We start from the raw sequence: 27,604 nt of genomic DNA on the forward strand, positions 1-27,604 counted from the left end.
TGACAGTTTTGGAGTTATAGGCGATTTAAAATCTGAAAAATGCGAAAATACGCATTTTCGAGGCTTAAAAACTCATATTTAAATGAGTATTTTTGAAGTTGCCAGATACTTAGATTGAAGACTGAACATTCAGCTTCAAGATTGTTAAGAGTGATCGGGTCTAACTTTAATTTATACCGTTGTTTTTTAATTGTTAAATATGCATGTTTATCCGATTTTTTTGGCCGGTGCGGTGCGCTCTATTTCAAAAATCTCCTATTTTCCTCCGAAAAATATTTTTTCTAGATTCTTTGGGAAATTCTAAATAAAATAAGTTTCTTGATATTTTTCTCAAAAGTGAATAGTTTTTAAGTTATAAGCGATTTAAAATCCGAAAAATGACAAAAAAACGCATATTCGGATTTTAAATCGCTTATAACTTTAAAACTATTAACTTTTGAGAAAAATGTCAAGAAATTTATTTTATTTAGAATGTCCCAAAGAATCTAGAAAATATTTTTCGGAAAAAAATAGGAGATTTTTTAAACGGAGCGAGCTGCACCGGCAAAAAATCGGATAAACACGCATATTTAATAATTAAAAAACAACGGTATAAATTAAAGTTAGACGCGATCACTCTTCAAAATCTGCAAGCTGAATATTTAGTCTTCAATTTAACTATCTGGCAACCTCAAAAATACTAATCTGAATATTAGTTTTTAAGCCTAGAAAATGCGTATTTTCGCATTTTTCAGATATTAAATCGCCTATAACTCGAAAACTATCAATTTTTGAGAAAATTTACAAGATACCTTTCTTGTTCAGAATGACCGACAAAACTTAAACATATATGTTCCGGAGCAAAAAAACGTGATCTTTTGTATTTGTTTAAAAAAATTGTTTAAACAATTTCTGCCCAAAAATTCCGCCCGGCACCCTTCAGATTTGTTTAAAGGGGACATTTTTGAATAGGAATCCACAAAGAAACCGAATCAGAAATTTTTCCAGACGGGAGCGGTCTCACCACATGGACCGAATCTTTACCCGTGCGTCATCATTTAAAGCAGGGGTTCCCAACCGGTGGTACGCGTACACTTCGCGTCAAAAAAAACTGGTACACTTTTTTTTCCCAATGTAAACCTGTGTTCAGACTGGACACAATGGCTCGTGAATCACGGCCTTGTTGCCAGCACAGATAATGGAATTGCACTAAATCTAAATACAAAAAATAACGTTTAAAACGTTATGGTTTTAACCATGGTGGTGAATCATGGTGGTGAATCGTAAAGTAAAATTATAAACTGTTAAATTCCTGCTTCCCTAATCATTTTACAACAAAAGTCATGAGAAGCTATTTGTAGGTAAAAACAAAAACTAAAATTGTTCTAGGATTTAAACACATTCCAACATTTTGAAAAATACCTCCATTTGCCACAGTAGGCATGTGTGTAAAAGTTAGGCCCACGTTATTATTTACCTGATTGTTCGCACACATTTGACTGAATAAAACATCTTTATAATTATTACTTTCTCCTCAACTGAGGCTATGTTATCAATTTTATTATTTTTTAAACAAGAAATGATAAAATAAAAATTTTGATAGTTCAAATTGTCAACATTTATAATAACTTCACTGTGACCGAACGCAACCGATACACATTATGGTAATGTGTGTGGCCTAACTTTGGCGTATTTCTGTGAAAAATTCTTATTATATTTCTCATGATTCGAAAAAAATGAATACATTTAATAAAACACATTAAACATTTTGACAGGCGACATTTTCCACCTATGTGCTTAATATTTCAGCAGTTTCGAATTTTATTGTAATACATAATATTTAAGTTCCACACTTGTTCACTGTAAAAGTTATTCATTTTGTATTAATTTCAAATTTTAATTTTTGCAGTGTGTTTTATTTATTAGTATCCCACAACTTTACGAGAAACGCTTTACATTTCTCGATTTTAATATTAAACATAATAATTTAATGTCATGTCTAGAGTTATTATCTGCCATTCATGTCATATCTGTCATAAATTATAATAGAACACGAATTAATTTATGGGTACCTACTTAGGTAATTGAGATGATTACAAAATTAATAAGAGAATTTTTTAGGATGCATGTTTAAATAAATGTGACTGACTAATCGAGAATGCTCGATATTGTTTTAATTTTTAGTAAACCTACTAAAAACTTGCGGTCTACCGCACAGCCCTGCTTTTACCTGGTTTGATATAATATTTTAGTTGAACTGGCAACGTCGCCTAGACATAAGAATGACATATGTGACAAGACCAATTTACAAAACTAGAAAAACACGATTTTCGGTTATAAGACTTGTACCAGTTTTTTTTTGACGCGAAGTGTACCACTGGTGGTACGCGGGAAGGTTTCAGGTGGTACGCGTCACGTGGGTGAAACAAGCGATTACGCTGCTACGCAACTACTCGTATTTGTAGGATTTGATTTTCATGAAGTTAAAGAGTTTTTGTTAAAAATGTGAAGAGCATTTTTAATACAATAAATGAGTATATAATATGATCAAAATAGGCGTTCCTTGGTCAAAGTGTATTGGTGTTTGTACAGATGGAGCAAAAGCTATGTCAAAAAGATGTCAAAATAAAGAAAGTTTCTCCTGAATGCATGAAAGTACACATTGCTTCATACAGCGAGAAAAATTAGCTGCTAAAGGTATGCCGGAAAATATGATCTCCGTTTCATCACATGCTACGAAAGTTATTAACTTCATAAAGGCTAGGGCTCTTAATTCAAGGTTATTCTCCTTGATGTGTGAAGATATGTGTGGCAAGTTCAAAACTCTTCTGTTGCATGTAGAAGTGAGATGGTTATCTCGAGGGAAAATTTTCACCCGTCTCTTCCAACTAAAGTCAGAAGTTTTAATGCTTTGAACTGAAAAAAAAAAAAATAATGACATGAAAAGCTTGTTCTGTGATGAAGAATGATTGGCGTATCTAGCTGACAATTTTGACAGACTCAACACGTTGAACATGGGTCTTTATGTAGCAAACACAACACCCATCACAGCCAATGAGAAAATAAACTTTCAAGAAAAACTTGGTTCTTTTATGTTCTTAAATACAGGGAAATAATGTTTCTGCATTTCCTAGGCTGTCATCGTTTTTTGAAGAAAATAAAATATCTGCAATACCAGATTTGGTTGCTGACATAATTCTTCACTTGGAAACTTTTCAAGAAAGTTGTAATAAATGTTTCTCTGAATATTATTTCAAACTTGACAGGATCAGAAATCCTTTTGCAGGAACCTCACCAAATGAGTTGGAATTACAAGAAATATTCATCGATCTAAGAGAAGACAATTCTATGAAGGACAATTTTAAAGAGGAATCCTTTTTATCTGGTGCAAATCCGAGTATCCAATGCTCTTCTGGCAAGCTACGCTGTTTTTAATGTCATTTGTCACTAGTTACTTATGTGAAACTGGTTTTTCTGAACTATTGTATACATAAATAAATATAGAAATAGACTATCTAGTGTAAATATTCAACTAAAAAATTTGGAATTGGGGAGGGGGGGGACTTCCTTAAATTCCATGCCCCCGGTGTTTAGTGGTACGCCAAAATCTTCAAAATATTTCAGGTGGTACGCAGTTGCTAAAAGGTTGGGAACCCCTGATTTAAAGCATACGAAATAAGTCGATGATAAGTCGGAAATTGAAATTTACTAAACGCAACAGCAAGTCACTTACTGTCATTTGCTGTTGCGTTTAGTAAATTTTAATTTCTGACGTATCATCGACTTATTTAAGTGATGACGCACGGGTAAAGATTCGCGGACTCAACTGTACATGTTTTCTTGTGGTTTCTTATTATTTTTGTGTCTGAGAAAATAAGCGGTAAAATTTTTTTTTGATAGAAATATTGTTAATGTTGGAATTATTGTAAATGGTATATATGTTATCGGCCAAACCCGATTTCAGGACAAACTAGTTTGGCCTAGTCCAAACTAAGCGCGTTAGGATAAACTAGTATGGCCTAGGCCAAACTAGTTTGTCCTATCGCGCGTAGGCCAAACTAGTTCGTCCTAGGCCAAACTAGTTTATACTGATATAATAAAGACTCACACTTCAGGATAAACTAGTACGGCCTAGTCTAAACCAATTTAGACGAATCCAAAGTAATTTAGCGAACATGTAAGGACTTTTACATGCGGGGAATTCCCAAATCATGTCCCAACAGGGATGGCAAAAAAATTATACATCGATATATTGAATCACATGATACATCGAATGAAGATATTGATACATGCTATAAATCACTATATAGACCAGGGCGCATCTGTAAAAATATTAGTACATTTGGACGTTGAGAGGTGACTCAAATTTTTTTGCAGAAATTGCTTGAAAATAAATCAAATAATAATATTTGAGTTATCCTCCTTCTCAAAAAGGTCAGGAACATTGTTTAAATAATCAACATGTCAAAAAATTAAGGAAAAATTCAATTTTTTTCTTGGTTTTTTGATTATAACTTTAAAAGTATTCATTTTCGAGAAAAGTTGTACTGACATAAAAGTTGTGTAATTAAATTTCCTACAATATAGAATTGGTTAAAAATTTAAGAAATAGCCACCCTTGTTGCAAAATAGCAATAATTGTGAAAAAAAAACATACAAAAACAAGTATTCGCATTTTACGTTTTTCAACCATTTATGCTACACTTGGGACCTTCATATTTCACCCTGAAAAATTATATGATACAGTAAAATAATACTGTAAATTTGATTAAGATCGGTCCAATAGATTTTGCAAAATAAATTTTGCAATCCAGCTTTCGTAAAAAAATGCATTTTTTCAAAATGTTACAGGACTGAAAATAAAGCATATAGCAAGTTGAAAATTTTTTTGCACATAGAAATGTACTGTACCTTTCATTTGAAATTTTGCAAAATTAAAATCGCTTAACACCACGGCGTCAGGAATTTTTTTAAATAAACATTAATTATTGGTGCTACGCGCAGGACAGCGGATAGGTTGCTCTGATTGGGCATTCCAATGACCTTTGATAATGATTGATACATTTTAATTTTTATGACATTTCGATATAAATAAATAAATCTGTTTATTGCAAAATAAAAACACATACTCTATCCTTTGAAATAACACTTTTATTAGCAAAAACTTTCTTTGTTCATATATTTTAACTTAAATAATAAAAGTTTATTATTTTTAAACATATGCAATTGTTTAAACAATATTTCACAAACAATAATAAAATTAGTTTGATTTTTGTGGAATTAAAAAATTAAAATACAACAAAATATAGAGTAAGAAAATAATATATTAGATAAAGATTGGAAGAAATTTTGGTGGCAATCAACCTGTGTGAATCGAACACCGCTGTCCTGCGCGTAGCACCAAAAATTATTGTTTATTTCAAAAATTTTCTGACGCCGTGGTAATTAATCGATTTTAATTTTGAAAATTGCAAATGAAAGGTACAGTACACTTCTATAAGCAAAAAAAATTCAACTTGCTATCTGCTTTATTTTCAGTCCTGTAACATTTTGAAAAAATGAATTTTTCTTGCGAAAGCTGTATTGCAAAATTTATTTTGCAAAATCTATTAAACCGATCTTAATGAAATTTACAGTATTGATTTATTGTATCATAAAGTTTTTCTGGGTGAAATATGAAGGTCCTAAGTGTAACATAAATGGCTGAAAAACGTAAAATGCGAATACTTGTTTTTGTATCGTTTTAACCAATTCTATATTGTAGTAAATTGAATTACGCAACTTTTATGTCAGTACAACTTTTCTCGGAAATGAATACTTTTAAAGTTGTAATCAAAAAACGAAGGAAAATGTCGAATTTTTCCTCCAATTCTTGACATTTTGATTATTTAAACAATGTTCCGGACCTTTTTGAGAGGGAGGATAACTCAAATATTATTATTTGATTTATTTTCAAGCAATTAGTGCAAAAAAATTTGAGTCACCTCTCAACGTCCATCTCAAAACAGATCCGCCCTGGACTAATATTCTTGTATAATTAAATAATATAAATAATAATAAATAAAACGATGAGGTTTTCTCCAAAAATTAAAGGAACAGATAAATTTACGAATAAAATCGAGTACGAATTAATATTGTTTTCACCAATTTTGAAGAAATGTGAAAACTTTTAATTTATCCACGTACGTCTGTCCGTCCGTTCGTCCGTCTGTCCGTGAACTCAACTCCTCCGTCATTATACCAGGTAGAATGACAAAGGTATCAAATGAAAGCTTATAATCCAAGGATGGTACTAAAGGTGAGAAATATGACCTAGGCTGTTTGTCCGTCTGTCCTTCCGACCGCGAATATAACTCAATATTATTGTTTGTTTGTTACGAATAATTATAATTTTAATAAAAGTGATTATTTTTTCAACAACAATAGTATATTATTCAACGAGCATGTAATGATGGCTATTACTCACTCTGATGAAAGCCATTACATGCGAGTAGAATACTATACTTTTTCTACGACCTTTTTTTTATTTTAATTAGTAAAAAATTTAATTATCAACTATTCGAGATTTAAATTATAATAATTTAAAAAATACCTAAATGCTATTTACCCCTAGTACGTGGTTCAATAATTGGTTGCCTACTAGTCTTTTTCTCATGATCATCTTTCAGTGCGTCACAGTTTTTCGATTTCTTTCTAACGCATTAAATTGTATGTGACAGAAAAAAGGCACGTCGGTGATTAAATTTCGTCGGTGACATTCTAGTTATTCTAGTTGTCGATAGATGGTGCCATAATAAAAAAATATTTTTTTTTATTAGATAATAATATTACAAATATAATCTGTATAATTTATAAGACTATACAAATCAAAGAAAGTACCATTTTATAAATGCAAGAAACACATTTGATTTGTTTTTACTCCAAATTGAAAATAAAATGTGACAACTGTCAGATTTAACTAAAATAGCAGTGATGTTAGAATAAATGTCATAAATGTATATTATCACGGACTTACCCTTTTTCCTATCATTTGTTACGCACTGAAAAATGCTCATGAAAAGGACAATATGTATTACTAAATTCTTATTTATTGTAAAAATACAACTAGAAATAGTCAATATAAGTTCTATTCGTTTCCGAAAAATTATAAGCTTAAATTTGTACCTACTGTCAGTGAATCTAATAAATAGGAAATGGCTGTTGTCGGTGGACGTATTTCATAATAATTTCATATAGTTATAATGTATATTTACATTTAACTATATAAAATATAATAATATAACTATACATAATATGTTATAACATATTTAACACAATATAACTTGAAAAACAAACACAATATTAGTTATAAATTCCAATTAACATAAACAAAATTCGCTAATGTCACTGTCACTAAATCAAATGATAAACGTCAAAATTTTTGGTAAACAAGATATAAACGTAAAAAATATACTGACATAGTTACAGTTAAAATTTCTTTAAAAATTTTTCGAAGTTAACTATTGGTATAAATTACAATAATTATTGTATTAAATAAACAAGTTTAAGTAAGTTTATTTGCAGTTTATATACGATTAATATTAAAAGTGGCATGCGCCACTTGAATCTAACTTCAGCCCGTGAGTAATGAGCCGTGAGTAACTTCAGCCCGTGAGTAATGAATTATTACTCACGGGTACAGTAATGGGTGCTATTATCTATGAAAAAATAGCGAATAATGAGCATGTTATTAAACGGTCGTAGAAAAAGTATTTTTTCTACGACCGTTTAGTAATGTGCTCATTATTCGCTATTTTTAAATAGATAATAACACCTATTACTTTACCCGTGAGAAATAGTTCATTACTCACGGGCTGAAGTTACTCACGGGTCATTACTCACGGACTGAAGTTAGGTTCAAGTGGCGAATATCACTTTTAATATTAGTCTTACATAAACTGCAAATAAAATTACTTACAATAAAATTACTTGTTTATTTAACAAAATAATTATTGTAATTCTTTATATCAATAATTAACTTCGACAATCTTTTAAAGGATTTTTAACTGTAACAATGCATCCGTATATTTTTTACTTTTATACTTTGTTTACTATTATGAATTTTGACGTTTACCATTCTCAATGACAGTGACGTTAGCGTATTTGCTGTGTTTATTGGAATTTAAAACTTATATTGTGTTTATTTTTTAAAGTTATCTTCTGATATATATTTTAAGTATAATATATTATTTATATAGTAATATTCTTATATTATATATAGTTAAATATAAATGTGCATTATAACTTTTTAAATACGTCCACCGACAATAGCCATTTCCTGTTTATTACAGTGACAGGAGGTACAAATTTATACTCATAATTTTTCCGAAATGAATATAACTTGAATTGACTATTTAGTTCTTGTTGTGTCTTTTACAATAGGTACATATAAAGACAGCATTGCTAATTAATAGTAAGCAACCAATTAGGTATTCAGCCGTGTACTATTGGTAAACAAAATTTATTTTTGTAAATTATAATTTTAATCTCGAGTAGTTGATAATTATATTTTTTTACTAATTAAAATAAAGAAGGTCGTAGAAAAAGTATAGTATTCTACTTGCATGTAATGGCTATTACTCACTCTGATGAATTACGACACTCGCCTACGGCTCGTGTCGCAAACTTCATCATCGTGAGTAATAGCCATCATTACATGCTCGTTGAATAATATACTATTTCTTGACTTTTTTCCATTATGTCCCAGTCGCCATCTCTGAGGTTTCTATCTGTCATAGCAATTCCTATGTGAATTTTCCATATCACAGCAGGTCTTCCGTCTTCCTCTTCGCGGGTCCCAGTCCAGTAATCTTTTCGGCCACCTGTGCTCCGGCATTCTTTGTAAATGCACGTACCATTTCAGGGCTCTACTTTTACTACCACAACTTTTTTGTAATTGAGCATTCTACTTCTGTTCCGCTTCATATTTCCTCTGTTTTTATTCTACCCTACCTTGTGATTTTTAGACACCTTCTCATAAACTCCAATTCAACTGTTCGTATTTTATTTCGTATTATTGTTGTCACTGGCCTGGACATTCTTCCACTCTTGTAGGATAGTATTCAGCACTATGCCCTGAAAAATCCTTTTTTGTTTTCTTTGGTTAAAGTGTTCTTCCATATCACTCCATGGAGTGCTTTCGTGGCTTGATTTCCTCGTACTATTTTCATTTCTATATTTTTCATACAAGTGCCATCTCGGTTTATCATTTACCCTAACTACTTAAAAGTCTTACAGACCTTAATAGTGTCTTCTAAACTTACGTTTAAATCAGCAACCAGTCTGTAATCAATTATTACTTTCCACTAGATTAAATTGGTTTAGACTAGGCTAAACTAGTTTATCCTGATATAAAAACATACACTTCAAGATAAACTAGTTTGGCCTAGGCCATACTAGTTTATCCTAAGCCAAACTAGTTTGTCCTGAAATTGGGTTTGGCTGGTAACATATACAAGTTATATATTTACCATTTTAGACACTTTTATAGTTAGATTTGCCCGATTCATTTTTGTTTTTATCCAGTTTTGTGTTATGTGGTGAAGTGTAAGGCCGTCTAAAGATGCGCATCACCCACCATTAGCCGACAAAGTATAATAATACAAGAAATAATTATGTTGCAGTTCCAAGTACATCCAGCAGCAGCATTTTGGTTCCGAAACCACACCAAACACAAAACAATTGCTGGAAAAAACAAAAATCTCAGACATTATCAGAAACGCCTAACAGAGAAAGTTGAGATAGAAATTTAAAAAGAAAAGGAAGGCAATATCGTTTAAACAAGCATCAAAATGGACAAAAGGGCAAAGTAAAATCCACGAAATTAGAAAAAGGTACGAAAAGGAAGATTTGTGAAGACAGCATCTTCGAAGATATTTCAGAAAGTGAACTGAGCGATGAAAATGAGTTGGACGATCTCGTGTCAGATGAAAATGACTTCTGGGTATTATGTGGTGATGTAGTAAAAAAGATGAAAACTGAGATGGAAATTAAAAAAAAAAAAGAAATGCAATATCGTTTAATAAACAAGCTTCAACATGGACAAGGGGGCAAAGTAAAAACCACGAAATTGGAAAAAGGTACAAAAAGGAAGATTTTTGAAGACAGCATCTCCGAAGATATTTCAGAAAGTGAACTGAGCGATGAAGATGAGTTGTAAGATCTTGTGTCAGATGAAAATGACTTCTGGATATTATGTGGTGATGGTAGTAACAAAGAAAAGATATGGAACGTTTTTGATATAGGTATTGCCATTGGGCTCATGTCATATGTAGTATGGGAGACGATAGTCCAGAAGGACGTAATTGTGACTTGTGCAATGCATATATATTTTTTAAATATATCTGTAACATGGTTTCTTATCTTTTCCGTATATTTGCTTGCCACTTTAATATTTATGTTCAATAAACTACATTTGCGAAGGTCATTTTTAAGTTCTATTATTGCGCTATCCGACTTATGCGTATTATTCGCCGAAGAGGTCGGGCAATTTTGCTCGTTACAATATTTAGAAATTTCGCTTCTCGCTGTTCTACTGTTCAACCATTCATTGAATGCGGTCCCTACCAATATACCTAGGCCGTTGAAGTATAGCTCCAAAACAGTTGGAAACTGAAATGTTTGAAGTTTTTGCAATATCCTGAACTTGCCTTAGGTGCGCACCAATAGCCGACTCTCTCCTACTTGTAAATTGTACATGTCGTGTAAACTCCCTGCTTGCCATCGCAATCGCACACTCGAATACGGTGGAACCTCGATAATTCGGATTAATCGGGACCAAGGTCGATCCGGGTTATAGAAAATCCGGGTTAGCCGGAGAAAATGGTAAAAATGAATAAAATACGTTATACTTACAGATAAAACTCCGTTATAATTGAAATAACATGAAATATATATGCACAGTACACATCTAAATTACGTACAGTTGTATAGAGTATAGAGCAGGGGTGGGCAAACTTTTTTTAGTAAGGGCCACAAAATATTTTTGGTCTATTACCGAGGGCCGCAATATTTGTTACTTTAACATGTTCTAATTATTAACTTTTTACTAACTTTGTTTACGGGTGGGAGGGGGGGGGGCATGGTTAAATTAAATAATCATATTCAGGACAATTCAAAGATTATTAAAAAAAAATTAAGACCAAATATTGAAAAATAAGCCAAAGGTGGCAAATTTTTACCGGCAGCTCCAAGAAAAAAAGAATGTGTGTGTACTTTGTACGCACGTAAGAAGTTATACTTCTATTATAATATAATTTCAACGAAATAAATATACCTACTTAACAGTTACAATACAAAAAATTAACAATAATTACCAAAACTTAACAATGCCAAATATTTAAAAAAACAAAAAAGGAAAAGTATGAATCGTCCGGGATTTGAACCCGCAATCTCGCGATTTTTTTATCTCTGGTCCAATGCTCTACCAACAAGGCCATCAAGCCGCATGCTACTTACCTTTCAGATATACATAATTATACATCACGGTGACAAGTGAAATATAAAAATAGATATTTTATTATTTTACGCCCAAGGAAGACAAATCCAAAGACACAAAATTTTAATAAAAAACCTTTTAAATCACCTTTTTCAAATTGCGCAAGTGGTATTATTAATATTAATGTTAATAAATGAAATATAAATATTTTGACGTTTCACAATTTGACAATTCACTTTTAACTGCAGTGCCTTAAAAATTTTAAAGCACTAGTGCCTTAAAGTAGCATTTTTAACGCTCCTATGGAGTCCTAAAAATTGCATTTTTAACACGTTTGTAGAAAAATATATTTAAAAACACTAATATATTCTTTCCAGACCTTTTCTGGACTGATACATACATAAATTAAAACATTTTGAAGTATAACTTCAAAAATATAATATGAAAACTATTTAAAAAGGCAGTATAACTATTAACTAACCTTTGTTTGTTGTTTCTCTTCCCACAAATTTTAAAACGTAACAACCATACATAACCAAACCGTCAACCGTCCAAACCACAGCTGCGCTACGGCTGCCATATTGGATAATTTTTGACATGTCATTTGAACATCCAATCAGAACAAAGTTATAATGCGCATGCGCCCGGATCGTAGGTTTTAACATATAAAAATTCACCCTCATATCGCGCGTAAAAAAGTATAACTTCAAAAATGGATTTTGCACTAGAACTCGTCAATGAAACAAAAAATTCAAAAATATTTTATTAGTTTATGAATTTCTCGAGGTAACGCGGTTGAGTTATTTAGTTTTTACGATTTTTTAGTTTTTGATATCACTCAAAATTTTTGTAAAAAGGGTGAAAATCAACATATTTATTATTGTTAACCAAAACATATCTCGACAGAGTTACCTCACGAAATGTCCAAAGAAAATCTATGAAAAATTTTGGGTGCATCTGTCAAGTAGGTAGTTTTTGAGTTACAATGTCCACCGCCTTTGAAAAAGCAGTTTTGAGAAAAACGCGTTTGGTTTGACAACTTTTATTTCAATTTGTTTTTTTCTGCCAAATCGTAAAGTGATGCACGCCGGAATATATTTTTCAATCGTAGAGTAATTTACAAAAGAGACGGGAACAACTGTTGAACGTTTCTCACTACGCTCAAGCTACTGCAAAGCGAGTCGAAGGTAGGACTATTAAACATGCTTTACTTCCGGTAATTTTACTCCGGTCAAGCTGAAAATTTTAGAGAGTATTCTTAAAGTTTATTTATTTATTTATTGATTTATTTATGTACTTTCATTTAAAATAACAAAAAAAATCAAAAATTTCAAACAAAAAAATTTTTCAAACCGTACCCCTCCCCCATAAACAGCATTCGCACCTTATTAAGCATGATATTTTCCTCCAATATATGTATATCTATATATTTATTTTTTTTATTTTATCTCTGAACCTATTTCTTTTTCCCTAATATTGTTCTGAAGCTATTTCCTTGTGACATATTATGCAATTTACTATTTCATTTGGGAATAAGCGACAATTTAAGTTTGAAATTAAATTTATTTGACGTTAATTAAGAATTTATTTAATTAGTTTAATTTATTAATGTTTTGTATGTTGATAACGATTTCCGAAGTGGAAATGGAAACGTCAAATAAATTTAATTTCAAACTTACATTGTGGCTTATTCCCAAATAAAATAGTGAATTCTATTTTCACATTGCTATTATTAGTTACTTAAATATTTGAAGGGAAATTCCGTGCTTAAATAGATGCAAACACGCATCATACGTAATATGCAACACGCGTTATTTAAATCAAAATAAACAAAGTTATAAATTTCAAAAACCTTAGATTCCCTTCATTGTTTTTGTTTTCTTTAAAAGAATTTAATAATATAAAAATATGCACGATGATTTAATCCTATTCACCGAATAATTAACAATATTAGTTATAATTGAAATGGCGTTGGCGTTGACTACTTGCAAAACATTTTTGAACAATACCTGCTCATGGATTAAGAAGTGAAAAATAATAACTAATGTTCTGAAAATTGTTCATGGACGTAATCTTTAAGTTTTCTCAACATTGCAATATTTGTTCCTCTTAAATTTGGTGCTCCGTCAGTTGTTACACTTACTAGGTTACAGCGTTAATTTAAAGTTTTCCAAACAGTTCCAGACTACTTCAAAAATATCGTTTCCATTTGTTGAAATTTCGTGGATTTCATTCAGGGAGCCGACAAAACTCTGCCGGAAACCCAAATAATGCGTTATGTTGAAAATTTACGGAAAAATCACCCGCTGCGAAATTGTTAATTAATAGCTGCATTATCTATATTTATTTATTAATATTAGCACTAATTAAAAAAATCTTTAAATGGAAATAACTCACCTTTTTCCGCGGGCCGCAAAAAATATATAAAGGGCCGCATGCGGCCCGAGGGCCGCACTTTGCCCACCCCTGGTATAGAGTATTGTTCATTTCTTGGTAAAAAGCTCAGTCAGTTTCGGTTGTCAATTTCGTCTGCTGCTTGCGTGTTGTGCGATCCCGCAGTCTCCTCAACATAACTTGGCAAGGACAAAAATTTAAAACTTGGAGGTTGAAATATATGATTTATTTAAAGATTTATAAACAACAAATTTCGCCCGAAAACATTATTATGCCTAGTACAACGTACAGAGACGATGTTCGTTGAGACGATCACGGTGAGTCAACGTATAAAACGGGAATTAGCTAAAAATGGAGCTTACAATTTGATGCTCGTTTAAACGAACATGGTGACTGAAAGGGATAAGCAGTTCAGCCTGAGAGAGTCTCATTTTTAGCTTTATTAGCTTTGCACCGATTGTCCAAACTGTCTTGTGTTATCATTTTGAAACAAAATTTTTCGATACCATATGATGCTGCAATTGTTTTTAAAGATTCGCCTTTATCAATCCTACCTAACGCTTTTAGTTTCTTTTTCATTGTCACTACAACATGTTTACGTTTTGTTGCCATTACGTAGACAAAAAATCACGCAAACACAAACCTATCGGAAGCACGATTACACAACGGAAGCGAACAATACGAGTGTGCGTACTACACACAATACGTTCACAATCGTAACGATGTTATGTTATTTAAGAACAGTGTAGACCAAGACCATTGTTTAAAAAAGAATTTTTTACATACCTAGGTATGTCTAGTCGTTTAGTCTAGGGTAGTCTTTTAGTCTTTTTTAAACAATGCTAAGACAGTTTGAAATAAATAAAGGAATACTTACAGGTCTCTGTTGTTTCCGATAATCCGAGAAATGAACGTCGCTCTGTCGCCGTGTGCCATGAGTCATTTTTACTAGGTGTCGTATAGCTCAAATTACACAAATACACATTATCTCTCAAATATTATATTACATACATTATTATTGTTAAAATGTTTGTCTGATGAAAATCGGTCCGGGTAAGCCGGACTTCCGGGTTATCGTGGGCCGACTTATCGGGGTTCCACTGTACTTCCCAAGAGTAGGCGAATAATTCTGTACTTGCCAAGTATACGAGTCGTTTGAGCCCGTCTTAACTATGCCGTATTTCGAGTTCCCATATTTATAATTAATTTCGTATGTGTCTAGACTAGTTAAAAAATACGACTTCTGCGTTGTAAACAATTATTGTATATTATTAAGCACAGTCGCACTTTCTTTCTGAAAGTACCTATTAAAAGTGTTTATAGTCATATTTAGTGAGTTGTCTGGCTATGGGGTATAAAATACTCAACGAACTACTTTAAGTCTGTTAACCTTAATACTGGCTACATGCAGCCCAGTGTAAAGAAGACAGGAAAGAACTGAGGGAGGCCTATGTCCAGCAGTGGACGCGATTAACATTACATTACATAGTTCCCCACCTTTAGACGTATCGGAGGAGTATGACAACTGTTACTGTGACACGAGCATTTTATAAAATACTCCTGTCACAGACGTCTAAAGATGGGAAAATATGTAATGTAATGTTAATTTATACGTTTATATCTATAATTTTTTGACGTAATGAATAGAACACTCTCTGAGCAATCCATAGGTATTAAAATAAATGGTTTTAGATTAAACAATCTGAGATTTGCCGACGACACCGTTCTGGTAGGAGAAACACTTGAAGAACTACAGACATTGGTGAATAAGATAGCAGACTGCAGCGAAGAATATGGACTATCTTTGAACATAAGGAAAACTAAATTTATGGTAATATCGAAATCAATACGAAAAGTCCAAAATTTATATTTACACAATGAAATTATCGATCGAGTTAGCAAATACAAATATTTAGGCACTTTAATAAATGAAGACAACGATAGCTCAGCAGAAATCAAAATAAGAATAGAAAAAGCCAGATCCATATTCACTAAAATGAAGAGAGTGTTCTGTGGAAGAGATTTGAGCCTTGAAATGAAACTTCGCCTGATGAGATGTTACGTAATTTCTGTGCTGTTCTACGGAATAGAATCATGGACGCTGAAAAAGATTGATACCAAAAAATTAGAGACATTTGAACTGTGGATGTATCGAAGAATCTTGAGAATATCATGGACGGAGAGAGTCACAAACGTCGAGGTCTTGAGAAGAATGAATAAAGAAAAGGAAGTCATATTTACGATAAAAAAAAAAACGAAAACTGCAATACTTGGGACACATTACAAGAGGCGAAAGATATGAACTGCTTCGAATAATTATGCAGGGGAAAATAGCAGGAAAAAGGTCTATAGGAAGAAGACAAAACTCCTGGTTAAAGAATCTACGAAAATGGTATAGCTGTAGCAACAACGAATTGTTTCGGTCAGCAGTTTTGAAAATACGTATAGCCCTGATGATCGCCAACCTTCTAAACGAAGATGGCACATGAAGAAGAAGAAGATCGATAATTTCCACCTCTACTAGATTTATCTCTTTTTATTTCACAATATCTTATGTTTTTCATCTTTTGCGTTATTTTGGCGGTTATTAGCGCGCCCATCACTGTATATTTTTGCATTATAAATAACATAAGCGTGTTAATCTTAATACTTTGGCTTATGTAATGATTTGACATTCTTCCTTTCTTCTTTTAGCCCATTTCTATCCAACTTTGGACATACGCCTTCCCCAAATCTTTCCATTTCCGTCTGTCCTTGGCTGCGCTTTTCCAGTTATGATTTGACCTATTTTATAATAAATTTGAGTCTTTTAAATACCTTTGGTTAAGATTTATTGGCGCCTATTTATCTTTTCAGTTTCGTAGCATTCAATATTTCTCGTTTTTTGGGTCAAACTGTTATCTTTCTAAAGATGAAGTAGTTTTCAATCCTAATAGCAATATTAATAATATTTAAAAATATTAAAATATTATTAAAAGATTTTGAAATTGAAAACTTATTGGTCCATTTTCCTGGTAACACCTCTAAGGCTTCTAAAATTTGCAAGCCAGATGGATGCTGAAGCGAAGAAGACAAGAGAGAATTCAAAAAATTACAATTCACGACCCCGTCTGTTCAGATGGTAAATTCCAACAGAAAATGGACCTAGTTACTCAAAGAAGTAACGACCAATATAAAAATAAAATAAAAATTCCATTTTTATTCAGTTGCAATGCGAAGGCAAAACAATCTTATTTTTCAATTAGAATACGGAGTGCAGTCCAGCCCTCTAAATCGACGACTTTCGACTCTTGTTGGAGTCTCATCGGAGAGAACGTAGGAGTATCATCAATTGGAGTATGGAGTAGCAGGCCTACGTTCTCTCCGATGAGACTCCAACAAGAGTCGAAAATCGTCGATTCAGAGGGCTGGACTGCGCTCCGTATTCTAATTGAAAAATTGAAAGATTGTTTTGCCTTCGCATTGCAACTGAATAAAAATGGAATTTTTATTTTATTTTTATATTGATCGTTACTTCTTTGAGTAACTAGGTCCATTTTCTGTTGGAATTTACCAGCTGAACAGACGGGGTCGTGAATTGCAAGTTTTTGAATTCCCTCCTGTCTTCTTCGCTTCAGCATCCATCTTTCTTGTAAATTTTAGAAGCCTTGGAGGTGTTACCAGGAAAATGGACCAATAAGTTTTCAATTTAAAAATCTTTTAGTAATATTTTAATATTTTTAAATATTATTAATATTGCTATTAGGATTGAAAATTACTTCATCTTTCAATTGCCAGATGACGCTAGTCACCTAGTCCATTCACGTCAGTTGCGATGTGGGGGATAAACTCTCGGTGTTGGTCAATTGGAATATGGAGTAGCAGGCCTACGTTCTCTCCGATGAGACTCCAACACGAGTCGAAAATCGTCGATTCAGAGGGCTGGGCTGCGCTCCGTATTCTAATTGAAAAATAAGATTGTTTTCACTTCGCATTGCAACTGAATAAAAATGGAATTTTTATTTTATTTTTGTTATCTTTGTGTTATTCTTATTCATATCCAAATCAAAGGTGCTCCCTATAATGGGCAACGAGGCCCTCATCTTGTTCTTGTGTTACGACCATCTTGTTACCACCTAAAGTCACTCTTTATCCACGTTGGGCTAATTATCATGATACACAATCAGAGTTCATTAAATATTAAGATTAATATTGTAGAGTGTAGAGTATGAAAGCCAAAAATTAAAACTCCTTGTTAGTCGTTCTAAAATATTTAAAATTTATAGGTTATTTCCCCTGATCTTTATTGTTCATATCTGAAGTTTAATTGATAATAATATATAATTTTTTTTTTCATCAAACTCAGAACCAAAACCTAGCCCAGCACCGACTACAGAAAGACCAATTGTTATTGTATATACACCACCAACGCCACCACCGAATCCAGAACCGACTACAAAAGGACCAACTGTAATTATATATCCACCAGAACCTACGCACCGACCAATACCGCCACCACCGAATCCAAGACCAGTTATAATCATACCACCACGACCGTGCTCTGCAAATCCTCAAAGACCTATATACATACCTAATTGGCCTCAATACAGAAATATTTGGGAATACTATCAATATATACAACAACCTTGCACGCGAATGCAGCCACAACCGCCAGTTTCTATTGATCCTGTACCTCTACCAGTACCTAACCTTCCAAGACCTTCCTGCTCCACTCCAGGCTATACGTTGATCTACAGGCTACGACCCCAATCAACCCCGTGTAATCCAACTATTCCATATGTTCCTTATATTCCTTCTCCATGTACACCTCATGTACCTCAGAGCCCTTGTTCAGAATTATCTAGTACTCAGCAGCTAAATAATCAACCTTTAATACTTCAACAAGCATTGAACCAACTAAGGTCTCAGAATAATCAGATTCAATTAGGTCAACCAGACATAATTCCCCTTCAAAATAATTTAAATTTACAACAGTTTTCTCAATCAGATATATTGCCTCTTCAGCATAATCAACTAAATATTCAACAGTATCCTCAACCGGAAATATACCCAGTTAAGAATGCTCCGCAAAATTTACAACAGCTATCTCAATCAGACATAATCCGTCTTCAGAATAATCAGCTAAATTTTCAACAGTATCCTCAATCGGAAATATACCCAGGTAAGGATGCTCCGCTAAATTTGCAACAGTTTTCACAGCCTGAGATGACCAATGTTCAAAATAGTCAAGTAGGACTTCAACAGTTCGGTCAACCTGAAGTATTTCCTGACCAAAACAGCCAGCTTGCTTTCCAACCACAAATAGAGCAGCCTAGAGTATTCCCGGTGGGATATAATCAAGTCGCACAAAGAAGCAATGGATTACCTTATAATCTAATTCAAAAATAACGTTATAACGCGTGTAACTGCGCTAGTGTTCTGCTTTGTATCCACATCGACTCGCGACGCTCAGATATCCTTTCCATATTTTTTTGCCAATCGGAGAGAAATTTCTTTCCGTCTCGTATCGTATTCAATTTTCTTTAATTCAACTTTGAATATAATAAAAGTTGATATTTAGGCAACTTTGTGTCATAGATTGATTTGTATATTTTTAAAATAAAAAATATCAGTTTTTAACCGACTTTAATTTCTAATTTAATAAATATGAAAATTTTTTATGATTTGGTTCCATAGCAAAACAATTTGAATGGTTTGGACATATCGTAAGGATATACGGAAATAAGTTACCAAAGAAAGCGGTAAAAGCTGAATTAATGGACATAAGAAGAGATATACCATAGAAAAGCTCGGAAAATAAAATAGAAAAACTGGCCGCAAGAAAACTAATAATAAAAATAATGGCCAAAAATAGATTCACCCATCTGGCTTTTGTAAATCTTAAGAAGGCCTATCGCTCGATAACTAAAACCAAGCTATAGGAAGTAATGGAAGACATCGAAGTTCCACGAATATTAATAGAAGCAACAAAAACACTCCACAAGAATAACAAAGTAGCTATCACAACGGGCAGTAGAATATGAAGTCCATTAAAAAAAAGATTACTAGAGAACTGCTCTAAATCTCCTACCCTGTTCAAAATATTCCTGAAAATTTCCATGAATCCATGAGAAAGAAAGTGCGAAGGAATGAACATACCGGTAAGAAACGAATACTAATATACTATTATAACCCTAAGCTTTGCTGGCGACCAAATAGTGATCGCACAAGACCTAAGAATACAAGAATACAAGAATACCTAATAACGGATAATACAGAAACAAAACAGCCGGAAATAGACGCAGGTAAACAAATCAAAGGAACAGACAAGAACAAGTACAAGTATTTAGGTTTCATAATATCAAACAAAGGAACAACTGAAGAAGATATAAAAAATAGATTAGAACAAATAAAAGACTGCATATGAAAATTGAACTCGGTACTGTGGAATAAGAGTACCAATATAAAAACAAAAAGAATAATATACCTATGCATGACACCATCACAAGAAATATCCTCACTTATCATCATTCTCTTTGCCTCATCCCTATGCGGGGTCGGCTTCCCTAATTGCATTTCTCCACACAATTCTGTCTTGGGTCATATCAATGTTAATCCCCTTTACCAACATGTCCTGCCTTATCGCCTCCCCCCAGGTCTTCTTTGGTCTTCCTCTCCTACTCCTTCCAGGAATCTGCACTTCAGCTATTCTTCGTATTGGGTGATTAACGTCTCGACGTTGAACATGACCGAACCATCTTAACCTATGCTCTCTCATTTTGGCATCAATTGGTGCCACACCTAGACTTCCCCTAATATACTCATTTCTAATTTTATCCTTCTTTGTCACTCCACTCATCCATCTAAGCATTCTCATTTCCGCCACATGCATTCGTTGTTCCTCTTTCTTTTTCACTGCCCAACATTCAGTTCCGTACATCATAGCCGGTCTTATGGCTGTTTTATAGAATTTTCCCTTCAGCTTCATTGGAATTTTTCTGTCACACAACACACCACTCGCTTCTTTCCACTTCATCCATCCAGCCCTAATTCTACTGCATGCATCTCCATCTATTTCTCCATTACTCTGTAATACCGATCCTAGGTACTTAAAACTATTGCTTTTCACAATCATTTCACCATCCAAAGATACCATTTTATTTGTAGTAGCTCCATCTTTAAATGAACATTCCAAATACTCTGTTTTTGTCCTACTAAGTTTTAAACCTTTTTCCTCCAGAGCTTGTCTCCACTGTTCCAGTTTTTGTTCTAAGTCTCTTTCACTATTTCCTACGAACACGACATCATCAGCATACATTAAGCACCATGGGATGTTACCCTGTAGTTTCGCTGTTATCTGGTCCAAAACTAATGAGAATAAATACGGACTAAGCACAGAGCCTTGGTGCAATCCTACTTTCACATGAAATTTATCAGTCTCTCCCACACCTGTCCTAACACTAGTCGTTACTCCCTCATACATATCCCTCACAATCTTTACATATTCACCAGGGACTCCTTTCTTATTGAGTGCCCACCACAGAATCTCTCGAGGAACTCTATCATATGCTTTCTCAAGATCAATGAATACCATATGAGCGTTTGTTTCTTTACTCCTGTATTTTTCCATCAACTGCCTTATAATGAAAATTGCATCTGTTGTTGATCTACCCTGCATAAAGCCAAATTGATTCTCGGATATTTCGGTCTCTTCACGTATCCGTCTGTCAATTACTCTTTCCCATATTTTCATGGTGTGGCTAAGCAGTTTTATAGCCCTGTAGTTTGTACATTGTTGTATATCTCCCTTGTTTTTGTAAACAGGTACCAGTATACTGCTTCTCCATTCGTCTGGCATTTGTCCGACTTCCATAATTCTATTAAATAGACCTGCTAGCCACCTTGTTCCTGTCTCTCCCAATGCTCTCCATACTTCCCCAGGAATATCATCTGGTCCTACCGCTTTTCCTTTCTTTATTTTTTGAAGCGCTTGAGCCACTTCCTCGTTGGTTATTTTGGTGACCATTGCTGCTACTGTCTCCGTTGACTCTACAGGCTGTCTGTCAAATTCTTTATTTAATAAGCTGTCAAAGTACTTTCTCCATCTCTTTTTGACTTCCCTTTCGTGAACTAGTATTTTATTATTTTCATCACGGATACATCTAATCTGATTAAAATCTTTTGCTTTCCTTGCTCTCTGTTTGGCTATTTTATATATCTTCGTTTCGCCTTCCCTGGTATCAAGTTGATCATATAGGTTTGAATACGCTTCTGCTTTGGCTTTTGCTACTGCTACTTTCGCTTCCTTTTTCGCCACCATATAGTTTTGAAGATCTGTGTCGGATCTGGTTTCTTGCCACTTTTTATATAATTTTCTCTTCTCTTTTATTTTTCCTTGTACTTCGTTTGACCACCACCAAGTCTCTTTATCCTCAAACTTTTTTCCTGACGTTTTCCCAAGTATTTCAATAGCAGTCTCTCTAATACTACTCGCCATTTTTCTCAAAATTGTATTAGGGCTTCCTTTCATGTTCCAACATATTTTTTCTACTATTCTTCTCCTGAATAGACCTTCTTTCTCATCTTTCAGCAGCCACCATTTGATTTTTTGTGGTCCTCTCCGATATTTTTGTTTAGTTTCGCTTTTTACTTCGATGTCCAGAACAAGCAGCTTATGTTGTTGGCTTACTGTCTCACTCACTATTACCTTGCAGTCCTTGCATTCACGTATGTTTTCTTTCCGTATCATGAAGTAGTCTATTTGGGATTGATGTTGTCCACTTTTGTAGGTAATAAGTTGAGTTTCTCTCTTTTTAAAGAATGTGTTAACAATCGCCATATCCAATGCTGTTGCTAATTCAATCATGTCATCTCCAGCTTCATTTCTAGTTCCAAAGCCTAATCCCCCATGTATTGTTTCATATCCTGTCTTGGTTTGGCCCACATGTGCATTGAAATCACCTCCTATTATAACTTTCTCCTCTGCTGGAATATCACTCAGTACGTCTCCTAATTGATCATAGAAAGCTCTTCTTTCATTCTCACCCAGACCTGTTTGGGGAGCATACACACAAACAACATTCAATACCTCTTTATCAATTACAAATTTCACTGACATCATTCTATCACTCGTTCTTACAACTTCTACTACGTTATCTTTCATTTCACTATCAGCAGTTATACCAACTCCATTTCTAGTGTTACTACTCCCTACATACCACAATTTGTATCCTTCACCTAGTTCTTTCGCCCTTTGTCCTTTCCACCTAGTTTCTTGAATACAAGCAATTTGAACTCTTCTTCGTTTGAGCGCATCCACTAACTCCAGACTCTTACCTGTAAGACTACCAAGATTCCAAGACCCTATCCTGATTTTTCTAACCTGCACTGGTGTTCCCCCTGAGATAGTCCTCACCCGGAGATCCGAACGGAGGCTCATTTTACTTCCGGAACATTTTACCTCAGGAGATGCCATCATTTCAGTATAAGTTTTTACTGCGTTTGGAGAAGGTCTTTTCATTATTATGGCCTGAAAAGATTTTTGGATATTTGATGCCTGAATGCCTTTTCTATCAGCACCATACCCTGCCCTGAAGAAATATCCTCACTTATGAGTGTGAAAATTGGATAATAACTAAGAAATATAAATACAAAATCAGAGCAACAAAGATAAAATTCCAAAGGAGAATCTACAGAGTAACAGGAAGATATAGAATAAGTAACATGGAGATTAAGAAAAGAATAAACATGGACAATGGTGTAACCATACCACCATAACCTTACTTTGCAATTATAACTGCTCTCAGAAATCAGAAAAAATGTTTAATTCACAAATAAACATTGCTTATCGCGGAAATTAAATGTTCAAACTGCCAAGACGCAGGTGGGTGGCGGCCACCTGCCTCCTGGCAGTTTGAACATTGAATTTATGCGAAAAGCAATACTTATTTCTCAAATAATGATTTTTTTTTCTGTTTTCTGATAGCAGTAAAATGTATTTTGAATCAAATAAATTACATATATTCTTCTTTTTGTGTAAATGATTTAAGTAAACAAAATTGGTCACCCTGTACAAATAATTATGTTAATGTTTATATTACTATATAGAGAATTGAATAACCTTTCAAATAAATTAGCACACGACACCTATTCTCATTAAAAAATAGCATCGATTACGTCAGCACGCCGGGAAGTACGACGTATGGCAAAAAATCATAATTTAAAAATAAAAAATCGACCCCTTAAAGTCACCGGTTTACGAAATAATTAATTTATTCCATTTGGCCTTGCCACACTGTATATTATAGTGAGTGAAATCTAAGTCACCATAATGAAATTCACTATTTAAACTTCTTCTTTAAGTGCTGTCTCCTAATCGGAGGTTGGATATCATCATCACTATCTTCACTCTATCTACCACTGCTCCGAAGAGTTCTTAAGAACTGCATTTAAAGCAGTTCCTTAAATTCTTCAACCATGACGCTCTCCTTCCTATACTTTTTCCGCCTCTTATCTTTACCCGTATTATCAGTCTTAGCATTTCATATCGCATTCTTATCATTACGTGTCCCAGATATTATAACTTTCTTACTTTTATTGTGTTTATTATTTCGCATTCGTTGTTGTTTATTATTTCGTGTTCCGTGTTTGCTTTCTTCTGAGTCCATGCTATTCTTAGCATCCTTCTGTAACACCACATTTCAAATGACTGTGGCTTATTTATGTGTTTTTGCTTCAATGCACACGTAGCATCCCAAAACTCTTACTCTAAGTTCTAATAGTTCAGATAAATAAGGAAAAAAAATATCCTGTTGGTGACACAACCCGCTCCAGGCCGAAACCAAATTTTTTGAGTAGTATGGACATCTATAATAATAACCTATATGTTTCCTGCAGCCGATTTTGATGATATATATAGTTATAAACAAATGAAGATCAAAAAACGGTAAATTTTCGCTTTTTTCGTCTATTACCAAAAAGTTAAGCATTTTAAACAAAATTGAGAGTAAGAAGCTCGTAAATTGTATAAAAAACTTCAATATGGCGTTCTCTGAATATGTCTATCCTTATTGGTTGCTTAGAAGCCAAAGGAGGGCAAAAAAAGAGGAAGACCAAGAAGGAAATGGAGAGATGCATTAATGGAAGATGTCAGTGAATCAGGAATCAGAGATTGAAAACAGACAGCTAAAAACAGAAAACGATGGAAATTATACATCCAGCAATGGGCTTAAAAGGTATGTTAACGCTATGCTATACATACATACATAGAATAAGAACAGCTGAAGACAGAGAAGAGTTTGCAATTGTAGCAGCCAACCTCCATTGAGGAGAGGGCACTTTAAGAAGAAGAAAATATTTAATTTAATTCCAATTTATTTAGAGATAACCAAATCAGAGGTTAGTCAGGCAATAGACTCTATGAAAACCAATAAATCTGTTGGTCCAGATGAATTACCTAGCGATCTGATAAAGTTGGTCAACGAGAAAAACCTGGACAAAATAGTAGAACTGTTCAACGCTATCTATACTACGGGAATCATCCCTAGAGAAATGTTGACATCAGCATTTGTGTGTTTGCCAAAGAAAGTGAATGCCAAAGAATGCAGTGAATACCGAACCATAAGTTTAATGTCACATACCTTGAAAATTCTGCTGAAAATTATCCACGCCAGAATACACTCTAAACTGGAGCTGGATATTAGTGACACTCAAAGTAAAACATGATCGACTCATGGAAATTCTGAAAACTAAAAACCTAGATGAAAGAGATTTAAGACTAATAACACACCTCCATTACAATCAGCGAGCAATAGTAAGAATTGAAAAATAAACATCTGAAAGAAATGAAAATAAAGAGAGGAGTCCGGCAAGGCTGCATATAATCACCTCTATTATTTAACGCTTATTCTGAAGAGATAATGCGAGAAACTCTGGAAGATGAAACAGTCGGCCTAAGAGTAAATGGAGTCTTAGTTAACAAGATCAGATAAGCAGATGATACAGTAATAATAGCCGATAGTTTACAAGACCTTCAAAGACTCATGAGTAAAATAGTAAGGTGTAGTAGGGAGTACGGACTCTCTCTCAATATTAAAAAGACGAAGTTTATGAAAATTAGTAAAAACAACCACAATACTAACGAAATCTTGATAGTAGAGGGCCAGCATATCGAAAGAGTAAAAAAGTACACTTACCTAGGAACACTTAAAATAGAAAATAATGACTACACTGAAAAAGGTTCTATGTAGCAAAGATTTAACATTAGTTCTTAAAGTACGCCTAACAAAATGTTACGTATACAGTGTACTATACTATGGAGTGGAATCATGGACGTTAAATGTAGAGACAATGAGACGACTGAACGCCTTTGAAATGTGGACCTATAGAAGAATTATGAGGGTTTCCTTGGTAGATAGAGTTACGAACAACGAAGTACTAAGAAGAATAGGTAAAGAGAAGGAAATTGAAGTTACAATTAAAGAAAGAAAACTACAGTATCTCGGACATGTGATGCGGGGCGAGAAGCATGGCATCCTGCGACTCATAATGCAAGGAAAGATAGATGGCAGAAGAAGCATGGGAAGAAGACGAATTTCATGGCTGAAGAACCTGTGAGAATGGTTTAGATGCAGCTCAAAACAACTATTTAGAGCTACTGCCTCAAAAATTAAAATAGCTATGATGATTGCCAACCTCCGTAGCGGAGATGGCACCTGGAACGAAGAAAAATTTATTTAATTAAGCAAATATATCCAAATATATATTTTTTTAAATATGTAAAGACGAAATAGTTTTTGTACACACTTATGAGTACTGAAAGACAGGGAGAAGCGTACTTTTAAAGTGTGTAGAATATATAATTCGTAGCTGAGCGCTTTCGGCTTATGAAGCCATCTTCAGAGCTACTGTTAATAATTTTAAAATACCACTATGAAGAGAGAGGGATCCCATTTAAGATATAAAAAACTTACTTACCTACTTCTTATGCAGTTTTATATTGGTAGAAAAAACTTTGTCTGACTTTTGGAAAAAGATTTTTAAATGGTGTTACCGATTGTGGTTTGAGCGTGTGAGGCATTTACTGACAGTCAGTAAATGTCTTGTGCGCTCATGCCTTTATTCTGCATGCTGCCAACGTACGCTTCAGATGGTAAGGTTTTTAAACTTACCATGATCAAATCTCTGTAATCTGTAATGTGTTTTTGTGTGAGAGTCTTTTGTGCCCGTATTAGATGTCTTTAATGTTTCAACCACAACCGTCAACACCATTTAAATTTTTTTTCCAAAAGTCAGACAGTTTTTACTACCAATAAAAAAACTGCATAAGAAGTAGAAGTTTTTTAAATCTTACATCGGATCTCTCTCTCTTCATAGTGGTATTTTGAAATTAATGACCATAGGACTGAAGATGGCTTTATAAGCCGAAAGCGCTCAGCTAGGATTTATATATTTTACACACTTCAAAAGTACGCTTCTCCCTATCTTTCGGTATACCGGGTTTTTGGTAAAGAGTGGGCCATAGCTTAACCTTGGATACCCCTCCTCTACCTCAGTCGTTTCCTCATTGCCGAGTGTCGTGATTCCCTAAAATACTAGCAACTATCTCTTTCCATCGGCTTCTGTCCTGAGCTTCCCTCATGGATTCAGAGAATGTTTTTCCACTGGCTTTCTGTACTTGATCCGTCCATCGAGTAGGTGAGCGACCTCTAATTCTACGCCCTTCAACGTTTCCCGAAATTATAAGTCTCTCAAGATTATCATCACTTCTTCTTGCAA

The 27,604-nt window shown here is 33.8% G+C and overlaps 1 protein-coding gene across 1 annotated transcript in view; it reads left to right on the plus strand.

Annotated features, from left to right (window-relative positions):
- LOC114333318 (kinesin-related protein 10-like) overlaps positions 1-19,468 on the plus strand; it is a 50,719-nt gene extending 31,251 nt beyond the window's left edge. Inside the window, exon 3 of the mRNA XM_050659896.1 lies at positions 18,195-19,468. Within this exon, the coding sequence (XP_050515853.1) occupies positions 18,195-19,237 (1,043 nt within the window). The 3' untranslated portion in view covers positions 19,238-19,468. The remainder of the gene's footprint in view (positions 1-18,194) is intronic.
- Positions 19,469-27,604: the final 8,136 nt, after the last annotated feature.

The sequence above is a fragment of the Diabrotica virgifera genome, chromosome 8 (assembly GCF_917563875.1).
Source record: "Diabrotica virgifera virgifera chromosome 8, PGI_DIABVI_V3a".
Taxonomy (NCBI): domain Eukaryota; kingdom Metazoa; phylum Arthropoda; class Insecta; order Coleoptera; family Chrysomelidae; genus Diabrotica; species Diabrotica virgifera.